General features: G+C 32.7%; 2 protein-coding genes across 3 annotated transcripts in view; one reads left to right on the forward strand and one right to left on the reverse strand.

Moving 5' to 3' along the window:
• Window positions 1-3,363: 3,363 nt before the first annotated feature.
• Window positions 3,364-7,584, reverse strand: LOC140437810 (uncharacterized). The gene is made up of 2 exons (XM_072527560.1): window positions 7,160-7,584; window positions 3,364-4,786 (listed from the first exon to the last, which is right to left on the reverse strand). The coding sequence occupies exons 1-2, from the start codon at window positions 7,380-7,382 to the stop codon at window positions 3,531-3,533; spliced, it is 1,479 nt and encodes a 492-aa protein (XP_072383661.1). The 5' UTR covers window positions 7,383-7,584; the 3' UTR covers window positions 3,364-3,530.
• Window positions 7,585-8,187: 603 nt separating this feature from the next.
• LOC140437811 (uncharacterized) overlaps window positions 8,188-22,711 on the forward strand; it is a 31,554-nt gene continuing 17,030 nt past the window's right edge. For both annotated transcript variants that reach the window (XM_072527562.1, XM_072527563.1), the window contains exons 1-7: window positions 8,188-8,461; window positions 9,243-9,601; window positions 9,657-9,785; window positions 9,842-10,062; window positions 16,896-17,033; window positions 19,574-20,493; window positions 21,433-21,763. In XM_072527562.1, the coding sequence (XP_072383663.1) occupies window positions 9,248-9,601; window positions 9,657-9,785; window positions 9,842-10,062; window positions 16,896-17,033; window positions 19,574-20,493; window positions 21,433-21,763 (2,093 nt within the window). In that variant the 5' untranslated portion in view covers window positions 8,188-8,461; window positions 9,243-9,247. The remainder of the gene's footprint in view (window positions 8,462-9,242; window positions 9,602-9,656; window positions 9,786-9,841; window positions 10,063-16,895; window positions 17,034-19,573; window positions 20,494-21,432; window positions 21,764-22,711) is intronic.

Consider the following 22,711-nt stretch of genomic DNA (forward strand, 5'->3'; position numbering starts at 1 on the left):
ATTGTTCACCAATGAATTATCTCCCGCTTTAAAAATAGGTGTTTAAAAACTATTTTTCCAGCATTCTGGAAATTCACAATTATTTAAGGATAGACTAAAAATGTGAAAAAGAGGTCTGGACAATATAAAACAACAATTCTTGAGTAAGCTGGGAGGCAATCCATCAGGACCAGGACCCTTATTCACATCCAGTTCTGATAATTTTAAATAAATATCAGATATAGTTATGTTGAAACAAGTCAAGTTAGTAAGACCAAGTGAATGTGAATCACTGGGTATGTCACATATTTAAGTGAAATAGACTGTAGAAAAATATTCTATCTAAAATATTTACCATATCTGGTCCGTGACTGGATTCAACACCACCATAACCCAACACAGTGGGCAAGGAAGGCTTTCCCCTCTGTGAATTCACAAACGACTAAAATCCCTTTAAATTATTTCCTAGTGATAATTCTGTTAAATAAATATGATTTCTGTAGCCTTCAGCTTTTAACAATTTACAGTTGGCTCTCAGCTGAGAAAAAGTGCGATAATCCAGAAGTAATTCAGATAAAAGATATTTTTTGTGAGCTTTCTTTTTCTCAACTATCAGGTCCTTAAACTCTGGAGAGAACCAAGAAGGGAATCTACGTTTTGAATACCTTTTTAGGGGGATAAATAATTCTATAGCTAAGTAAACTATATCATAAAAAATCTTCACAATTTGATTCAGTGGTTTTCCTAAAAATAAATTATCCCAACAGAACTGTGATAAAAAATCAGTTATTTTCACACAGTCAGCCGACTTAAAGTCCCTATAGAAACCATCACTAACCAAACCACTATATTGGGGCACCTTTTGATCATCTTTATCTCAAATTCCAGCGGTGGGTGGTGCATACCCTCCCTCAAAAGAGCTTCATCTGCCCTGGACACAGTTACATCAGCATCACCAACCACCTCCAAATCAAGAATATTACCAGTGGAATACACAATAGTGTTGGCCTGAAACAAATTGTGATATGCACACATACCAGACACAACCTGCAGGGCTTCGACTTCAGATGCTGTGGCAGCTGGTAGAGGAATTGTTGTAGAGCACATGCCATTTTAAAACCATTCATAGTTTGGTAAATTGAAGTCAGCAGCCAGATAATAGTGTGCAGATGGATAAACTTCAGCTATTTGTTCTAAGGTTTCACAAAATATGGAATATTTCTCAAAATGTAGACTTTGGTGGAAAATATGCTGTTCCTATAATAAAATGATTCGCACCTTCAGTCACCAAGACCAAAAGTTGTTCGGTTATCTGGTTAACTGTTAAAGTTAAAATTCAACATGTTAATTTCCTCAAAAAAGACAAAATGCATGGTTATAACAGCAAATCTACTGAGATATAAAATATATCTAGAGAGTCAGATAATAGAAAAAGATGCAGTTTAAATATCTAGACATTACATTATCTAGCTACGGAAAGCTCGAAACTGAAGTGGAAGATCAAGTAAATAGAGCAAAGAAAGCCGCAGGTTGCTTGAATGAAACAATATGGAGAAATAAAAACATCTTTAAAGAAATGGAAGGCAGAATTTACAAAGCAGTCATCAGACCGATAATGACATACGCGGCAGAAACACGCGAGAGTGAAAACCTGACAGAGAGGTCAAAAAGAAAGCTAGAAACAGCAGACGAAAACCTTTCGGAAAATCGATGGTAAAACACTATGAGACAGAGCTAGAAGTATTGATACACGACGGAGATGCAAGGTAGAGAACATCAAGAACTTGGTAAGAAATAGAGGAATAGAATGAAACGATCATGTAAGCCGAATGACAACAAATAGAGTACTAAATATGACAAGAGACGGTTTCCCAATAGGAAGACCATCAGTAAGAGGCACATTAAAAAACAGACTGTCATGTCTACACAAAAAGTAAAATGTAGAGTGACGCAATCACCGATTATGGTAGTAACAAAAACAGAAATGGAGATAAGGTTGAAATGGAATATTCCCCAAGAAGTCAAAAGACACCTACAATGTCAATAAAATTGCAATGGCCAAATATGCAAAATGTTAAACGAAGTAAAATGAGAACTGCAAAAATTAAGAAATCAACGAAAAGAATTTCTGGTTTTGAAAAGAGGCTGCATCAAATTATTTAAAAGAAATTTCTCCATTGGGCACTCCCAAATGTGATTTCAAAGAACGAGATAGAGAAAACTGTTTAAAACAAATTTCGCGCCTGTTTTTCTCAAGAAGGTCATCATCATCATTCAATCTTCGCTTATCCACTGCTGGACATAGATCTCCCTCATAATTTTCCATCTATTTCGATATTGTGCCTCTTGCATCCAATTCCTATGACAACGTTTTAGATCGTCAGTCCAACGTGTTGGTACCTCTGCTTCGGTAGGCATCATCTCTTGGTCTCCATTCCAGTATCCGCTTTGTCCATCTATTATCTGTCATTCGAGCCACGTGACCTGCCCAGTTCCATTTCAGTGTTGCTACTCTCTCTACTGCATCAGCCACTCCTGTTCTTTGTCGTAGCTGGCGATTAGGTTTTCTCAAGAAGGTATGTGTTCTCAAATAAATTTTCAAAACATTCATAGCGATAAACTCTTTTAAACAAATTTCACACTTGTAAGGTTTTTCTCCTGTGTGTACTCTCAAATGTGCTTTCAAATTACTTGATTCATTAAATTGCTTAAAACAAAATTCACACTTGTAAGGTTTTTCTCCAGTGTGTACTCTCAGATGTTTTTTCAAATTACTTGCTTTACTAAATTGCTTAAAACAAAATTCACACTTATAAGGTTTTTCTCCTGTGTGTACTCTCAAATGTGCTTTCAAATTACTTGATTCATTAAATTTCTTAAAACAAAATTCACACTTGTAAGGTTTTTCTCCTGTGTGTACTCTTAAATGTCTTTTCAACTTACTTGCTTCACTAAATTGCTTATAACAAATTTCACACTTGTAAGGTTTCTCTCCAGTGTGCACTTTTATATGTGTTTTCAAATTGCTTATAGTACAAAAATTCTTAAAACAAATTTCACACTTGTGAGGTTTTCACACTATAATTCCAGTAAACTAATGGCGCCATCTAGGAAAGAAATATGAACTATCATATGAGGCCATGAGAACCAGATAACTGATAAGAGCATTACTTTACATAATCAAGGAAAATGAGAGGCTCAAATTGTATGATTGTTTTAGTAATTTTATGTTGACTAAGATGATTACATTTGGTTTAAATCCTTAAATATAAGTAATATTTCATTGTTTTACTGTTTAAATTAAACCTAGGTTTCCTAGAAGCTAATTAATTTACAGATAGGCCACTTTGGTATCTAGGATTCAAATAAAATAACACAGTTAATCCAATTATTTATTTCTGACAAAATAATATTCTTGTTATCTTAGTTAATACAAACAATAATCAGTTAATTCCTAATATTACTTAACCAACATAATTATTAAAAATGCTGTTTTTCTCAAGTATGTGTTCTCAAATAAATTTTCAAAACATTCATAGCGATAAACTCTTTTAAACAAATTTCACACTTGTAAGGTTTTTCCCCGTGTGTACTCGCAAATGCGCTTTCAAATTACTTGCTTCACTAAATTGCTTAAAACAAAATTCACACCTGTAAGGTTTTTCTCCAGTGTGTACTCTCAAATGTTTTTTCAAATTACTTGCTTTACTAAATTGCTTAAAACAAAATTCACACTTATAAGGTTTTTCTCCTGTGTGTACTCTCAAATGTGCTTTCAAATTACTTGATTCATTAAATTTCTTAAAACAAAATTCACACTTGTAAGGTTTTTCTCCTGTGTGTACTCTTAAATGTCTTTTCAACTTATTTGCTTCACTAAATTGCTTATAACAAATTTCACACTTGTAAGGTTTCTCTCCAGTGTGCACTTTTATATGTGTTTTCAAATTGCTTATAGTACAAAAATTCTTAAAACAAATTTCACACTTGTGAGGTTTTCCTCCCGTGTGTACTCTCAAATGTGTTTTCAAATTACTTGCTTCACTAAATTGCTTAATACAAAATTCGCACTTGTAAGATTTTTCTCCAGTGTGTACTCTTAAATGTGTTTTCAAATTACTTGCTTCACTAAATTGCTTAATACAAAATTCACACTTGTAAGATTTTTCTCCTGTGTGTACTCTCAAATGTGTTTTCAAATTACTTGCTTCACTAAATTGCTTAAAACAAAATTCACACTTGTAAGGTTTCTCTCCAGTGTGCACTTTTATATGTGTTTTCAAATTACTTGCTTTACTAAATTGCTTAAAACAAAATTCACACTTATAAGGTTTTTCTCCTGTGTGTACTCTCAAATGTGCTTTCAAATTACTTGATTCATTAAATTTCTTAAAACAAAATTTACATTTGTATGGTTTTTCTCCTGTGTGTACTCTTAAATGTCTTTTCAACTTACTTGCTTCACTAAATTGCTTAAAACAAAATTCACACTTGTAAGGTTTCTCTCCAGTGTGCACTTTTATATGTGTTTTCAAATTACCTGCAATACTAAATTGCTTAATACAAAATTCACACTTATAAGGTTTCTCTCCAGTGTGCACTTTTAAATGTGTTTTTAAATGAGCTTTAGTAATAAACTGCTTAAAACAAATTTCGCACTTGTAAGGTCTTTGTCCAGTAGAAAATTTAATATTTTTATTTAATGTGAAATTAGTTTGTCCTTCAGCATGTTGACTCATAGAATTTCCTTCGCACGATGAATCTTCAATTATTGTCTCCATAATTATAAGTTTGTCTTCGGAATAACCTAAAATAAAAACCAACTATTATCTATCTATATAAAAGGTTATGACAGGTCACACTATAATTCCAGTAAACTAACGGCGGCATCTAGGAAAGAAATATGAACTATCATATGAGGCCATGAGAGAACCAGATAACTGATAAGAGCATTACTTTACATAATCAAGGAAAATATGAGAGGCTCAAATTGTATGATTGTTTTAGTAATTTTATGTTGACTAAGATGATTACATTTGGTTTAAATCTTTAAATATAAGTAATATTTCATTGTTTTACTGGTTAAATTAAACCTAGGTTTCCTAGAAGCTAATTAATTTACAGATAGGCCACTTTGGTATCTAGTATTCAAATAAAATAACACAGTTAATCCAATTATTTATTTCTTACAAAATAATATTCGTTATCTTAGTTAATACAAACAATAATCAGTTAATTCCTAATATTACTTAACCAACATAATTATTAAAAATGTTATATTGTTTACTTTTACCTTAAGAAAAAACAGTTGCCTACATAAAAAAATTAAATGAGGAGAACTATAGTATTACTTAGTCACTATCTATATCATCTTGGCCTACATCCAAATCATTCCGCTCAAATGCACAATTAATAATTTGATAAAATTCATGATGAATTGGGGAATATATTGAAGAAGCTCCACCAAATATTTTTTCTTGTCAACAGTTATTTGTTTTCCCTCTGGATATAAATGATCAAGCTGGATAGTTTGTATATCTACAGAATTAAGTCAACACTGTCAAACAAGATGTCAGTTATTACTGTATTTAAAACAGAAACTGAATGGGTATAGCTTACTATATGAAAGCCATTGAATACTTAACCACTTAACTTTTGACTTTGTAGTTGTGATTTTTCTATTAGTAATACTGTTTTCTAAATTTTTTGTTGAAAAAGTATTCTTTGGTCATTCTTATAATCTTGAAAAAAATCTTTATTTCTTTTTCTTGCCAATTTTATAATCTCAATTCAATTGTCAGGTATGTAAATATTCTTAAAATATTTCTTGTTTCTCTATCAAGCCGAAGTCTTAATCACATGCTAGGTATGAGAGTCCACTTACAAAAAATTTATGGTCTATCTGTTCTACAACATAGTCTGGATGGCTAGTTATATATTGACATAGAAGAGACATTTTAATATTTCAGTTTTGGCCACCACATTGATCAGAATATAAAATTAATTTTTTTGTCTTAAAACTTTCTTTTATGTAGTACAACAAAGAAGACCCTATCTCTTGTGGGCCTCTTGAAGCTGTACATTCATCCCAAACACAAATAGTTGCATTGCCATTAGCAGCATCATGTATATCTGGGCAGTAGGTCCAGAGCTGCCTCTTATAATAACACACACCAGTAGATACTACTGGAGTAGGCAACATTTTCATAAGATCTAATACAATGACAGTTACATCTGAGTTATCTTTAGCCAGTTGTTTGTCTTTTAAGTAGTTAGCTTTAGCAGAGTCAGCTTTAGCTAGGTGTATATTTTTTGCACTTCCAGCTTACGTTTTTCTTGTGTATCAGCTGCTTTTATTTTTATTTTTAGACTTTTCACATTTTTTACAAGACTCAGTTATGGGAGCGTGAAATGACAAGTTGTAATTTTCATTAAAAATTTTTCTAAATATGAAATGTGACACCCTGTCTGACTCTGGAGTCTCCTTACAATACAGGAAAAACAATTTTGGCAAACTTAGATTTGGTGCTAGAAATTGTCTGCTCATACTCTTATGAACTGTGTAATGGGATTCATATCTGGGGAATTTATCAATGAATTCTTTCACTTTTTGAAGTTTTAGGTCACTGGATATGCGTCCATCAGAAACAGAGAATACTTTTTTTAAAAATTCTTTGCATACTGTGGTGGGCTGTCCACTTGAATTTGGAAGAGAGTATACTCTGCTATTGGAGCGTCTGGATTCTAAATTTTCACACTTAGGCATGAATAATATACATGATATAATATAATAATTTGCATCTTTTTTTAGGTAACACATTCACCAAAGAGAAGATATGATGATTGTAAGTCAAAGTTCTCCATTGCATAAAATCTATCAAAAAGATGCTTTTGCTGTGCAGCCTCGATTTTATCATGGCATTTCTGTTTACAATTACAGGGAACATCTGTATTTAAACTTTTAGATGGTATTAAGGTACCTTTAGAATTAATATATTCCTGTGCTTTAGCTTTTGTTAAAGTTAACCTAAATAATAAATGGTAGTAGCAAAGACTATAGAGGTATAATTATATAGAGTGTATAATTATACTTGTTACTAGTGTAGGATATCTACAAGATGGAATTTATATCAAGGAATATGGATGCATAGGAGTCTATATTCTATATAGTGTTACTAACCTTTTTCAGTTTTTTGGTTTTTTTCAAATGGGTTAAGTTTTTCTCCATGTTGTTCTACTTCAGTATTTATGGGACATTTATAATCATATGTGTCCTGTGGACTTTGCCTATTTAATTCGTCCTTAATTTCACATTTAAAGTTATCCAAAAGAGCATCATCCAACTCATTATACTCTATTTCTACTTTACACGTGTCCTCGGTAATTTCCTGTTTTACTTCCATTAGATTACACTTGGTTTGTATCAGTTTGTATGTATGGTTGGTATGTAATTCAATAATAATTTTCTTTTTATACTATGATTTTACATCCAAAACCGAAAATTATAAATAAACGAATTACAGAATAGATATATTTGACATTAAATCGTAGTTCTCTGATTAAATGTCAGTGTTGCCATATGGTCAATTATTTCATACTCTCCTCACTCTCACTCTCACCAAATTGCTCTCACACTCACATCTAAAATTATGGGCAAGAGCACTTAAAATTATATGAAATGAAAATTTAAAACAAACAAAACGTGAAAAATACATATATAATTAAAAGCATTAACATTATACCAAAATAATTTACTACATTTAAAGCTTTTAGCTACATTTAAAGTAAAAAATATTATTTTATGAATGCTTTTTAATATGAATTCAAAAATTGTGGCTTCTCGTAACAAAACATTATAATTTCGTTTTACACTTTATACAAAAAAATATGGCAAAACAGTGACGCATAAACATATAATTCAGATGCCAAGGCTATGTTCATTGCATGAAACCACAGACGAGGTTAGGTGATCTGTGCATGAAACCCCAATTTAACCCTTCTGCTATTTGTATTTTCTTATAAGTAAATAGTTTATTATAGTATTGTTATAATAATATAGTATGTTAAAGTAAAAAACAATCTTGCTATTTGCAACGTAGTCAGGGAACAACACGTAGTGTTGGGTGTTGGGTTGGATCAGTTGGATCTTTACATTTTGAAAAAGAAGACTGAATTTTGTCATCAGCCAGCGTCGCCAGCGCCCTCTGCTTCCGTTTACAAAACAAGATAAAATAATTTATTGTGCTGGTAAAAATCGTGTGAGTGATTATTTCCCGTCTTTATTAAAATTATCTATTTTGATGTTGAATTTTCATTATTAATGTAATGATTTAAATAATTGCCAATAAAACTACAATTTATATAGAAATAACTTATTGTAGTAGTGTTATTTGAAAAATATCTAGAAAACCACTTTGGGGGTACACAAAATGGACGTCATCGAGTCTATTCGCTAATTCCCGGTGAAAAATATTGTGTGGAGGTAAGATTTTTACAATTTTGAGTTAATTATGTGCTTTCGTAATATCCAATATATTGAAGTGCAAAGATCAGGCAATGCATTCATTTTTGGTGTAATGCGCCATATTGATTTTACCGGAAATATTAATCTCAGTATGCCATTAAGGAGTATCCTTAAAGTATTAAACAACAAAAAAGTTATATTAGTCTCACATTATTGCCAGAAATTAAATTTAAAAAAATAATCAATTTCATGACCTGTTTATCGATTTATTTGTACACCCATTATTGCCGCCCTTGAGATAAATGACTTTATTAACCATGGAGGTGGCCTTCTGGTAACTATCGTTTGTTCAATTTTAATGCTAATTTTAATATAATGAAACATCACTGCATGTATTTAAAGCACAAGTAAAATAGGTAAATAGGTAAATTTACCTGTTTTTTAAAGAAAAATTACCAACATCGAGCAACGTTTATTGGGGATAAGTACTTACACATTTTTATTTTATATTCTTTTTTGTGTTTTTTTATTTGCCTCGAAATATTTAAAGAGGGAAAATAGAACACAATTTCCATAAAGAAACTTAAAAAACTATTTAGTATGAAGAAAATGCCCTAGTTATAATAATTATTGTGACAAAATCAATCATTAAATTTAAAATATATTGTGAATATTTCATAGAAATAAATGCATTTTCATAAGTAATATCCATTGTAATTTTTGTGAAACTTGTAAGTTTTATGTCATTATAATTTACCTTGTTTTTTAGACTCTTATTCCTATTTTTGTTTTATTCCAGTTAAAATGGAATCGGTAAATTCACAGTTGTTGACCAAAGCCATAAACTTTCATGGTCAACAGCTGCAAAAGTTGTGGGAAGGTGAATTTGGAGAAAATGATTTGACAAGAAAAAATGTTAAAGATTTGAATTACAATGTGTATAGTCAACGGCAGAAGAACCTACCTTTTCAAGATAGAGGTAAACGGTTGAAACTCCAACAGTTTTTGATAAAGAAGGCTAATTTTATCTACAGTTTGGAACCCACCAAGCCAAAAAACAATGAGAAGACAATTACTGAAGATATGTATGCTGTTATGCCTCCTTTTGAAACTTACACAAGTGTAGACAAACAAAAAAGAGTGACATTCTTCATGGAGGTATTCATATTACTTATTATTTTATGTTATATAATTTTAATTTACTATTTTGTAGAATGTGAAAGTAGGTAATCTAATCTTGGGCACCATTGTGAGCAGGCAACAATCAGGAATGATGTTGAAAGTGTTGTGTACTACTGGAAATGGTAACACTTGTTTGTATGCTGCTGATATCAATGTCAAGGTAGGTTGATATTATAATATTGAACTTATATGGTGTTCAATGAATTTTCTTTACAGGCATTCTGTCCAGTTGCAAATGTCATTAATGCAGTGGACAAAAAGGGGGTATCACGCAACTACATGATGAATGACTATGTGTGTTGTGAAGTGCTTGAAATCATGCCTGATACAGATAAGCTAATATGTGGTATGATGGGTGTAACTAGGAAATCATCAGATCCAGAACATCGACCACCTCTAGGGCTTATTAGTACTGACGATTTTCCTCTTATATACAAGTAAGTATATTTCGTTTTATTTTGTTGGTTTTTCTTAAATGTGCATGTCACCAAGGCACTGAATTTATACTATAAGCTGTTTCTTTCAGGACTTAAATCTGCGTTTTGATTTTAGGAATTTATTTTAATTTAAAAAGATTATAATTTCTTAATAATTTCAATTCAGACTAGATGTTCTGTTAATTTGTGCCATTTTTTGAAGTCAGATGGGTTTTTAACTTGTTTAAGACTACCTGTAGCAAGACTTACAATGTTGTAAATGGTTTTAGTTGCCAGTAGAAGAACTAGGAGATTCCTGTTGTTTTCTGCAGTGTTGTTGAAATAGCAGAACCATAGACTAAACTATTTTTCTCTTTTTAGACCTTTTGTCTTGCCAAAAATACAAAAAAATACAATAAAGGCTATGAGCAAATATTGTGTAAAAAAGTAGTAAAACTTGTTATGTTTAGCACTGTGGCAATATGCATCTAGAAAAATTTGCACTTTATGAACAATCACAAAAAGGTGAGGATCAAGATTTTTATCACTTGGATGTCTATATATTTCATGTGTATTTTTTATTTATTTATTTTTAATTTTGTATGTGCAACCTAGTTCATGTGATGTATTTTTCGCAGTACAAGCTGAAAAATGCTCCCCAGACAAAAATTTAATATATATCGAGGATTTTAAACACACAGATGATTAAAACGCAGAATTTACTTTTGTTTATGTACCTTTGAGGAGATTTGTAATGTTTGACAAAAACGATATTCTTTAAAATTGTTTAAACAGGAACTTTGAAGAATTTCTCTACGGACCGGTATGTATATCTTTTCAGGGTTTTCTTTTCTAGCAATGTGTTAATCAAAAAGACAACAAAAAACGCAATTCATTATATAAAAAAGGAGATGATTTGAAACTGTTTTTGTAAAATATGTTTACTTTTGATAATTTGAAAAAAACAATATACAACTAAAATGACAGACTTTTAGTGTTTTGTGTTTGTATTTCCAATTTGTTTGCACTGGTTTAAAATATATCACTAATTAGTCTTTTAGTATATTCTGTGTATTATTAAGTAAAAGTATGACAGATTGAACAATCTCACAATAGAGAATAATTGCATAGATTGGTCACTAATCCTGATACATGCATATGGAGTATATGTATATGTTTACTGCCATTTTACTACTGGATTACTAGAGTTCTTTGTGTGTTTTTTCATGCAGCTTTAAATGGCAAAATATTAAATTTTCTGTTCCGAACAGTAGAAAAAACAGTTGATTCTATTATTATTGAGTTATAGATAACCAATAGAGAGATAGAAGAATGGTTACATAATGGAAAATTAAAAAAAGTACAAAAAAAACTAAATAAGCCAAGACTTATATGACAAGCACAAATTTATTGAATTGAGCAAAACAAGAAAGGGGAAAAACAGCTGCAAATCCTAATGTTGGATACAAAACTCGTGGAGATACAAAGAAAAAACTGAAAAATGTTGAATATATCTTTCCATATACATTATGTCCAATGTCCTCAAAACACTTCTCACAATTTTTGATACTATACAACTGAACTACACTTTTTTCTTTATATATTTCACTACACAGTAGATTTTTGGTTTGTTATATATTTATTGTAGCAATCATAGGCGTGGCCAGGTTTTTTAGTGTGGGTTCCAATTCTGATTGAAACAAGTTAATTTGTTTTTATATTAAATTATTGCGTGATCATGAGAAAAATATGGGTGGCCACTGTCACATATTAAAAAATACAGTAAAAATTGAGATTGACATTGATGATGGTATAGTTTTTTTAAATTTGTCAACTGCACTATCTTTATCTATATTTAAAGAAAGTTCTGTTCAACAAAAGGCACCATTAGATATTCCAAACAGTCTAAGCTCAGACTTGTTACAGGAATTGTTTTAAATTTTACCATTATACCTAATTTGTTTTACAAATTCCCATCTGTCAACAAACGCACGTGAAAGCCAAACAGGGTCGTACTGAGGTATATTATATGATTTTTAAAAATATTTACTTTTGAAACTATTAGTGTAAGAATTTCTTGAAATTTAATCACTGTGAGCAAAATTTAATGTTCCATTGAAGGAAAATGTGCTAAAATAAAATATTCATTAACTGAGAGATACATAACAAAGTAAACATTTTGAATAAAAAAGCAACACACTACAATTTGAATTTAAATACAGTGTCAAGTTTGGATCTGTAACATGAGAATCTGTCTGGCTTAAAGCAATAAATTATATTTAATAGCCTCTTGACGAATGAGAGGGCGAATATCAACACATGCTTATGTTTACAGGTGGGAATTTGCTAAATGAGTAAGCTTTAGTTGGTTAAACACTGGAAATATTGATTGTCTATTATGCTAAGACATCCAATCGAGTAAGTCAAAAGCTTTTGAAGGTAGACTTTTTTACTTTTTCTTGTTTTTAAATGTCTTAGTTCAGCTTCTAATTTTGAACTATGTTTAACTTCCTTTTTATTGTTGACTGTAAATGCATTGCCAGCTTTATTGTTTAATCTAGTAGAAACTTTATGTTTTCTCATTGCAGGAATGTCAATTTGAAGCCTATTACAATTGTCTTTTACTTTATAAGCAAGGAATAAGTAATATCAAATATAGATGGTTCAATCCTTAATTCTTCCAAAGCAAGCACTAAGTCTGAAACTTCTTCTATAGCCTAACAAATATCTATGTCTGGTGGTTGAAAGAATTTGCTAATTTTGACAACCATTTGCAGAATTGGATGCATTATTTCCAAACACATAATAAAACTAAAGGATTTTATTTGATGTAGTATCACTTTGCATTAACTGATGTCTCTTTATTGTCTTCTATAATTGCTTCAAGTTGATTTTTGATCAGAGCAACTGCCTCGACACGTCAAGCCCAATATGTTTCAGATAAAGATTTCAAAGTTTTTAACTTGTTATTTACGACCATCACAATCTCCTCAAAAACTGCATGCTTTATTGCACTACCTTCAATATAAATAAACCAATTGTGTTATACCAAAAAAATTGATAATCTTTGGATTTTTAATATGATTCCCAAGCGGCTACCAATGCTAAAGTAAGGCAATGAGCATAGCAATGAATATACATAATTTTAATATTTTTCTCTTTACATCTTTTCTGTTTACACCAGTAAACTTTTCTTACATCGCTGAAGCTCCTTCAAAGCTTACAACATCCTCCCAGAAATGTTCATTTCATGCAAATCAGAACTTATTATTTTAAAAATGGTTTCTGCATCAGTTAAATTTAAATGTTTCAATGTTATTAGACTTTCAACTGGAAACATACCACCTTTAGGGATATATCTAAAAACAATAGCCATCTGCTTGTGGTGAGTGAAATCAGAATTCTCGTCTGCAATCGCAGAAGGAACCTGCTCTTTCGCTTCCTTCTGAATATCCCTTATATTTTTGAGAGAGCGTAAAATATTATATTGAATGTAGCTGTTAAGATAAGTACAGTTTTTTGGGGCCGATTCCAAGTATGCCTTAAATGTAAGGTAATAATAATTTTTTAAGAAATTGTACAATTTCAAGAAGCAATCATTTTTCATTAATTTCTTCCGTTTCATCATGACCAGGAAGATGTTTTCCATCTTTTACGAGAATTATAATTATATCAATTATGACCAGGAAGAGGTTTTCCACCTTTTACGAGAATTATAATTATATCGAATTAGTTTCTTCATATAATCTAAATTTTTTTGTCACTGCTTCTCTCTGGCTTTCTTTTTTTTGGATTTGAAGATGTACAGACTTATTCACGTTATGACTCTGAAGTTTCTGTTCTAAAATCATTGCAACTTGTATTTTGATGCATTTTAAAATGTTCTGTAGCTTTATTCCATAATGAAAATACACTAGAAATAAACACAGTCTCTGTCAATCCAGGATTAGTACTTATACTTCTTTGGGTAATTTTAAGCAAGGGTCATCTTGCCCATGTTACCTATTCTTTTTTTTCTGATATATGCTTGTCTAATAGAGATATCCGATTATAAAAAACATTATGTCATTTAAAATTATAAATATTTGAGTTGGCCCATATTAGGTATAGTAAGTTAATTTCAGTAATCAGAGGATAAAATCTAGTAAAAAATTAATTATGCTGAAACAAAAACGATTGGAACTATATATATACACTCAGATGCAAAAAAAACGCAACAGAGAAAATTTTGGACAAATTCAAAGTATTTCAGTTTTTTTTTAATTCTTAGCCCTATTTTGATGATTTTTTTAGCACACTTTCTATATTGAGAAAAAAGTACTATGTGATTCGCTAAAATTTCCTCAATATACCAGTGTGCAGTCAACAAATACCAATTCAGTGTGCACCTCTTGGGATATTCCTGCCCATACCATCACCGAACCCCCTCCATGGCTAACGCGGGGACTGAAAGCGCACTTCGCATTTCTCTCTCCAGTTCGACGCCATACTCGTTCTCTCCCATCTGATGAGTGAAGACAGTACCTATCTCGACTCATTCATAAAAAGTACATTACTCCATTTTAGTAAATTCCAATGTAAATGTTCCCTGGAAAATTGTAGTCTAGCCACTCTGTGCCGTGGAAGTAATTTGGGCCCAGTTGCTGGTCTACAACTTTGCAAACCAAATTCATGTAATCTTCGACGAACATTAAATACCTCTTGAAGCTTATTTTTGTTTGCACCGCTGTTAAATGATGATCTCACAAAGCGTTTACTTGTATAAAACGATCATCTAAAGCGGTGGTTTTGCGCTTCCTGCCACTTTACATACGCTTGTTTGTTCTAGTTCGTATAAAACGTTCCACTACCCTTTGGATGGTAGAGCGATGAGTGTGTAGTACTCTAGCCACATATTCATAATTTCGCCCATCTTCAACCAGAGTAATGGCTTCGACACTAAGAACCATGATCAATCATAGGTAAACAAAATGTAAGTGTCAATATGACATAATGATAAGTCACCAAAACCACCTCGTCGTATTACAAAATATCTCCAAAATAATCATAATTAAAAAAGTCCTAAATTGTGGGTGGCAAATTCATTTGGATCTAAAAAATGAAGCAAGGCATATTTTGATATGAAACAAAAAACGGATTTTCTCCGTTGCGTTTTTTTGCATCTGAGTGTAGTATAATTACTTTTGATTAGTTTGTTTTTTATATAAATATTATTCACCTTAAATAACAAAAAAATATATTAAAAGTCCTTTGGTACATGCATAGAGCTATTTTAACGGTTTAGCAAAACTTCTTAATCTATCGCCATCAATATTTTCTTCAAGCAAAATTTTATATCCCCGCGTTCAATTTTAAAATACCAACGGTGACCCGTATTAGATAATATATCTACTTTATTTATAATTTTATACTTATTTATTAAAAAAGTTTTACTTTTTAGTGTAATATCTCTTTATTTAATATTTCTCAAAATAGTTAGTGTAAGTGCCACGGCACCCGCGGAACCCGTTGTGGCCACGCCTATGGTAGCAATGTATAAAAGAAAAAAGTTCAGACAAATTTCTGTTCTTGTGGTGTTTTTTAGTATCAATTTGGTTATCATTGTGTGAGAATATTTTTAGATGGATCATATTAGGTGTTAATACATTCTCTTATCAACAGGCACATGCAGAAAATTTGCATCTTTTTAAAGAACATAAACATTGCAATCACACCTCTAAGAATTCTTTATAGCTTCAGTTGTCCTCTTAACATTTCCCTAAAATTCCATCTATTGAGTATGTTTTAATATTGTTAAATGTATTTTAAATATTTGAGCGATGAATTCGCAAAAAAATCTGTTCTCTTTCTGGGACACTAATCCTTCTAGGACAAAGGAACTGGTTACTGCAATTCTTTATACTGTTTTATTGGAATGATTTCGGGGTTGTTGGTGGTTAGAGGCTAACACCTGTGTGTATTGTATCATCATTTCTATCCAAGATTTGCCTCTTGTTCTACCAGATCATCTATCCAACGCCAAGACTTTGGTTCTAGTTGATCTCGAAAATGTTTTTCTTTTAGAGGAATTTTCTTTAGACAAGTATCTGGAACACCAATGGATTCTCATTCCCATGTCGCATTTTCTTTATCATCTAAATACCATCCAAGCACACAGTGGTAGAAAATAATTGGTGCTTTTCCAATATTTTGATAACCCAGTTTACAGCTAAGAAGTTTTGAGTCATACTGATACTTCTTTTACTTTTGCATCTCAGATATTTAAATCTTTGTATGTTTAAAATGTATGTTTGTATGTTTTTAAATTCGTTAAAGAGTTAAAAGATTTATAAATTGGAAGTTATTTTGTTTTTTTACATGAATTAAGACCTACAATTTTGTCATGTATTTACCTACAGGTATTTACTGGTTTTACTTTTCTTAATAAAACACATCAAAGTTAGTCTAGGTATTTCTAGGTAAACAAGGTCGAGGTTGCAAGCTTCAGCATAAAAGTGGATCCAATAAATTTTGCAGATATGAATTTTGCAATTGTTAATTGAGTGGAAGACGAGAAAGAACCAATTTTTGATAAACAAACAAAGCCTTGGACGAATTGTGTTTTTATTTCAGCGTTTTCAGGCTTTGATATGTGTTTTATAAGGAAAAGTACTTTTTGAAATATATTTTACAAAATATTTCTCCTGTGAATCGGATATTGAACGGAACTAAGTCATCTTTGATGGTGGTAGCCAGATTCCAGATCGATAGATCGATAAAACAGTCTCGATGGGCGACTAACTGTCTTAAAAACAAGTTATTTTTCTAATGGATAATGATGCGTTCTAATTGGAGCATAATTTTTTGGATTACAGAAAAGCGTTGGATCACAAGAGTGAGAGTTACGACAGTGTTTTAGAGAAGAGCGTCGGGTTCAATAACCCCAATAACATTCAATACCTCTCAGAACAGATGGACGTTAATAAACATCTCAGCTTCATCACAGGCTTAAAGTAAGTAATTTTATGAGACAAAAAAAAATTAGGATAGACTTGTTATTTTACGTTGATTTTTTTAACTACACTCGCAATCATAAAATCGGGTTCACCTTGAAAATCACCGATATCTCATTTTTAACGAGCTTTATTGTAAATGATAATAACTGCGAATTGTTGTCGGCTTAGCGGTTTCCTTTGTAACACAGAATTCCAATAGTGCCGATTTCGCGGAAAAGTGTACACTTCCCAAAATGAACGATACATGTAACTGCCGCTTGTTTTAAATGTCTCATTTGCGCTTCGACTTTATGTTCAAATGTAACTAACAAACATTTATTATTACCACCATTAGTGTTTATTAGTGCCATTATTAGTGTTTATTATTGTTTATTTTTTGCCAAAAATGCCTTTGACTGTTGTTGCAACGGCACGAATTGTTGCTATTGTGGAAGACGTTACACTCAACGGCAAGTCGCAAGAACTGTTGGCGTAAGCCTTTCTACGATTCAACGAGTGCCTCAACGTTTTCAGGAGACGGGTTTGCTAACCAGGCGACATGTGTCTAGAAGAAGAAGAACGACCACGGCACGAGATAACCGTTTCCTAGTGTTTCAGGTTTTACGAAATCGGACCTCAACTGCGGTTATGCATCGAAATCGTCTACAGGAAGTACGAAATCCCAATGTTAGCTTTGCAACAGTCAGGAGAAGACTTCGTTCTTCTGGACTATCTTCTCGGGTAATGGCTACAGGACCGCCACTTCGCCGGGCACATCCAGTTGCACAACTAACTATTGCTCGGCAATACGCGCATTGGGGAATTAACGATTGGAACAAAGTGGTATTCTCAGATGAATCCCGTTTCTGCCTAACTAGATCCAATGGACGTGTAAGAGTTTGGAGGAGAACCTGTGAACGATTTTCACAAGCTTACATTGATCCAATAATGCCATTTGATGGAGGCTCGGTCATGGCTTGAGGAGGTGTATCTTCCGACTTTCACACATAATTACCCTTCATCGAAAATGGGTTCTTAACTGCACCAAGGTACATTGCGGAGATTCTGGAAGAACATGTTATGCTCACAATTGCAGGGCTTGGAGAAGACGCCGTTTTTATACAGGTCAATGCGCAACCGCACGTTTCCAAGATCATTATGCAATACTTGAACGAGGTTGGAATTACGAGATTACCCTGGCCAGCTAGGTCTCCGGACCTGAATCTTATCGAACATCTCTGGGGCGATTTAAAAAAACGTATCCAAACCTATACACCTTCTAACAACGCACAGGGGCTTAAGGATGTGTTGGTGAGAGAGTGGAATAACATACCACAACATGTAATCCGGAGAAAAGTTGAGAATATGCCCCGTCGTCTACAAGAGGTTATTAGAGCAAGGGAAGGCAATACACTATATTAGTCATTGAAATTTCACTGATGTTTTACACGTTCTGTATTTTTATTTTTTTTTTTTACGTGTGTGTTTATCAATAATTTGGTTTTTCTGCTTTTTCAATAAAAACCGTATTTTTTTCTTTCAAAACAAACATTGATGATAAATAAAAAATAAATTCCACAAGGAAACTAAGTTCCTGTGTTTGGCTGTATACCATATATTAAAAATTTTGAATAAAATCCTTTGTATAAAAGGTATATAAAAAACCCAGTTGGGCTATGTTAAATTGGCAAAACGTTTTCGGAATAAGTATTCCATCATCAGTACCAAGTTAATACATGGATGTAGCCACTAAATATGGGGTTACAAACCCTTTAAAAATTGCTAATTGAAATTTAGTTTACATAATGTCTGTTTTACAATTTAGATGGTAAAGTTACCGTTGGATTGGTAACATGGCGACATATGACTCTGCAATAAGTTGCAAGTCCTGAGACGGTATGTCTACGAGGACTTCAATAAAGGCTTTATTGAAGTCCTCGTAGACATACCGTCTCAGGACTTGCAACTTATTGCAGAGTCATATGTCGCCATGTTACCAATCCAACGGTAACTTTACCATCTAAATTGTAAAACAGACATTATGTAAACTAAATTTCAATTAGCAATTTTTAAAGGGTTTGTAACCCCATATTTAGTGGCTACATCCATGTATTAACTTGGTACTGATGATGGAATACTTATTCCGAAAACGTTTTGCCAATTTAACATAGCCCAACTGGGTTTTTTATATACCTTTTATACAAAGGATTTTATTCAAAATTTTTAAATAAAAAATACATTAGCCTAAAAAAAGGTTATTACTGCACCAGTGGCAAAAATATTCAAGAAACTTAAAAATTTCAAGGTTACCCGGATTTTATGATCACGAGTGTATTATAATTATATAATACTTGCGTTTCGTCAGTATGGGTGTTTGTTTACTAAACCAGTGGACTAAAATTTATCAATAAATAAATGAATGACAGGTTCAACACATATGGCCGCTTCCGAACTGTTAAAAGTTCGGAAGCGTTTATTGGAAGATCACTTAGCAGTTTATCCTAATTTTTTATGTATTTCTTCTGGCGAATTCACGTATTATAAAGAATAATTTCTAGGTACAGGTTCCCGGAAAACGAGTATGCCACCGAGTTGAGACAAGTCCAGGCCAGTAAATGGGCTTACCGCAATGTAGCAGACGGCATAGATCATTTTAAGGCGGGAAAACACGTGGAAGCGTTCCAATGTCTCAACAAAGCCCTCAATATCGATCCCAAGAATGTCGAAGGCCTCGTCGCGAGAGGTGCGCTTTATGCTAACAGCGGAAATTTCCAGAAGGCCATTGAAGATTTCGAAACTGCATTGAAACTGAATCCTAATCATGGAAACGCTCGAAAGTACATGGGAGAAACTCTCGTCGCCTTAGGAAGGAGTTACGAGGAAGAAAATAAAATAGAGGAAGCTAGGAAAGCGTATCAGAGTTGTTTGGCGATCATTCCTTACCACGAAGAAGCTCAGAACTCTTTGGATTTCTTAAAATCGAAAGTTCAACCAAAAAATCTCATTGAACCCACTGAACTTTTACTGCCAAGTTTGAATGTTCCCTCCAAGCAAACCGACATGAATGACGCACTTAAACAACTTCTTAAGACCGAGGAGGAAGACAAGAAAGATAAGAAAAAGAAAAAGAAGAGCAAAAAGCGCAAGAGTCGAAAACGCTCCAGTTCCAGCTCAAGCTCGAGCTCTTCGGCAAGCGGAGAATCCTCCTCGAGCTCGTCTAGCAGTTCCAGCGACTCAAGCTCCAGCTCGGGCGATTCCGATTTTAAAAAGCGCAAGAAGCACAGATCGAGGTCTCACCGGCGTAAAGAACGTGAGAATTCGCTCAGTCCTTTGAGCAAGAGGATGGCTTTGATGGACCAGAGCCATGATACCCCCAATACCAGTTACAATTTCAACAAACCGGCCACTTCCAGCTTCGAGTTTAGCTTTGAACATCCGGAGCCTTCTAAACCACCTGAGAACGAATATGAAAATAAATGTGAGTATAACAACTATTAATGAACATAAGTAAAAAATTGATTTAGTTTATAATATGTACAATAAGCTAATTGGCTTCAATGTGAACAGTTTCTCAACAAAAAATCACTATTTATCCTAAAAAATTTCTCAAAACTCTTATCTATAGGATACTTTGGCAGATCTAGACATCTTCCTTGGGGGGAACTCCATTGGATAATAGATTTTCTTTTTCTGGTTCCCAGAGTATATGGCCAATGATATTTTCGACTTTATTTATTTGAATGCTAAAGTGGGATGCGCTCACTGTAACCTCTTCCATTAATATGTCGAATGTTGAACGATTTTATTTATTCTCTATCTACTCAAGCTCTTCCTCTTTTCTTTGCAACATTTGGCTGTTTATTCAACAAACGGTTGTTCATTTAGCTTTAACATCATTATTTTGAAGCTAATTGGTAAAATAACTTTTATTATCTTGTTTTAGAGTAGGTGTGACCAATATTTCCACTTATAACTACGCATTATGTTTTGATGTGGATAATAGAGATAATTCTATTTATTGTTTCGATAAAACGCTCCCCCTTTCTGTCTTACTTCGCTAATTTCAAGTCTCACTCAATTCTCTTAATTTCGACTTAAGTTTTTTGCCAGTTTGTCAGCTTTGTAGGCGGTTATAACGTTCCAGGTAGCGATTTTTTATTTTCTTCCCGGGAATTCTCACCACCTCTTGGCGACTGAACTTCTACCTGGAACTAGGGGCCAAATTTTGTTATAGATTTTTCATTGTCTTTAATAAGAGTTACTCCTTTCTTCTTTCTTCTATTCGTGAAGAACAGTATACTTAGGATTGCTAGATCAAACTTCACAAACTCTAAATTCAAAAGCTTCATTTTTCCTTCATCGTCAAAATGAATTGTATAAAACTTCTGTGTTTGACCTTGATAATTTATATTTAAAGTGAGAGCCTTCCTGGACCAAACCAAGGGCGATTCCGACTACGAAGACAAACTGAGAAAATTCCTGGAAGAGACGAAATGGAAGAAGGGCAAGGGCGAGGACAAAAAGAAGAAGAAAAAGAAAGAAAAGAAGGCCAAGAAAGAGAGCAAGAAAAAGAAGAAGAAGGAAAAGATGAAGAGAAAACAGAGCTTCGATTTGAGCGAATTGGACGACCACAAGAAGCTAAGGGACGCCATTAAGAAGGAATTGAGCAAAGAAAAGAAATCGAAGAGGCACAGTCTGCCGTCTGAAGAAGACGAGTACATCTTGCAGAAGTCCGGTTACAGCAAGAAGTAAGTTATTTTTGTTTTACTTATTTGTAAATGTATCGATGAGTATTTGAAACTAATTTGGGATAACTTACTGAAATATTTTCGTTTACAAACTTCTCAAATAATTTTCTTTCTGATATTTTATTCATTGACGCTATCATTGCTTTTTATGTTAACTAGGTATGTTGTTTGGGTGCGATATTTGTTCATTTTGGTTTAACTAACGTTTTAATATCGTATGGGGTATCTTCATTTTGTTTATATTGTAAAGTTATTTACAGCATTTGTAAATATATCTGTGAGCTATAAAAGTGTAAAATTTTTATAATGGTGCTATTATCTTTAATCATTTTAACTACATTTCGTTAATTTAAATCTTAAATAGTATTATATATTTAGGCCACACGGTGCTTCGCTAAATAGTACCGCCAAAGGCACAGCGTTTCGTTTATGTGGCTAAATTATGGGAATATTATAATTTGTTTCGTTTATGAATATCTTTTTTCATTTGACTCATCTTGTAAGATTATTTGTGTCGAATGTTGTGTAGTGTCAATATATCAATAATTCGTCACCTGTCACAAGTCTTTGGAACCACTGCTCAGTTTTTTTATTCATTTTCATCTTCTCTAAGCTGGATTTCTACATGGGTGTTGCAGTAGGTTCAAAACTTATCTAAATCGAATAAAACGCAGATTTTTTTAACAAAACCTATGCTCATTTTCAATATATTCTTGTGTTAGCTAAATGCACGTATGTGGGGTGATCAAAAAGTTTCAATGCGTAAAAATTTTTATTTAAAAATATTGTCTCATTCAATTTGCTTCCTTTTGCAACATACACGCTTCTCATCTTCTTTTAAAGATCCCTCAAGCTTGGAAAACAAGAAAAAATCTGCAGATTCTAGATCTGCAGGGGTTGATAAATGACAATCGTGCCATTTTTGGTACAGAAATCGCGTTTGAGTCA

The sequence above is a fragment of the Diabrotica undecimpunctata genome, chromosome 3, assembly GCF_040954645.1.
Source record: "Diabrotica undecimpunctata isolate CICGRU chromosome 3, icDiaUnde3, whole genome shotgun sequence".
In the NCBI taxonomy this organism is placed as follows: Eukaryota; Metazoa; Arthropoda; class Insecta; order Coleoptera; family Chrysomelidae; genus Diabrotica; species Diabrotica undecimpunctata.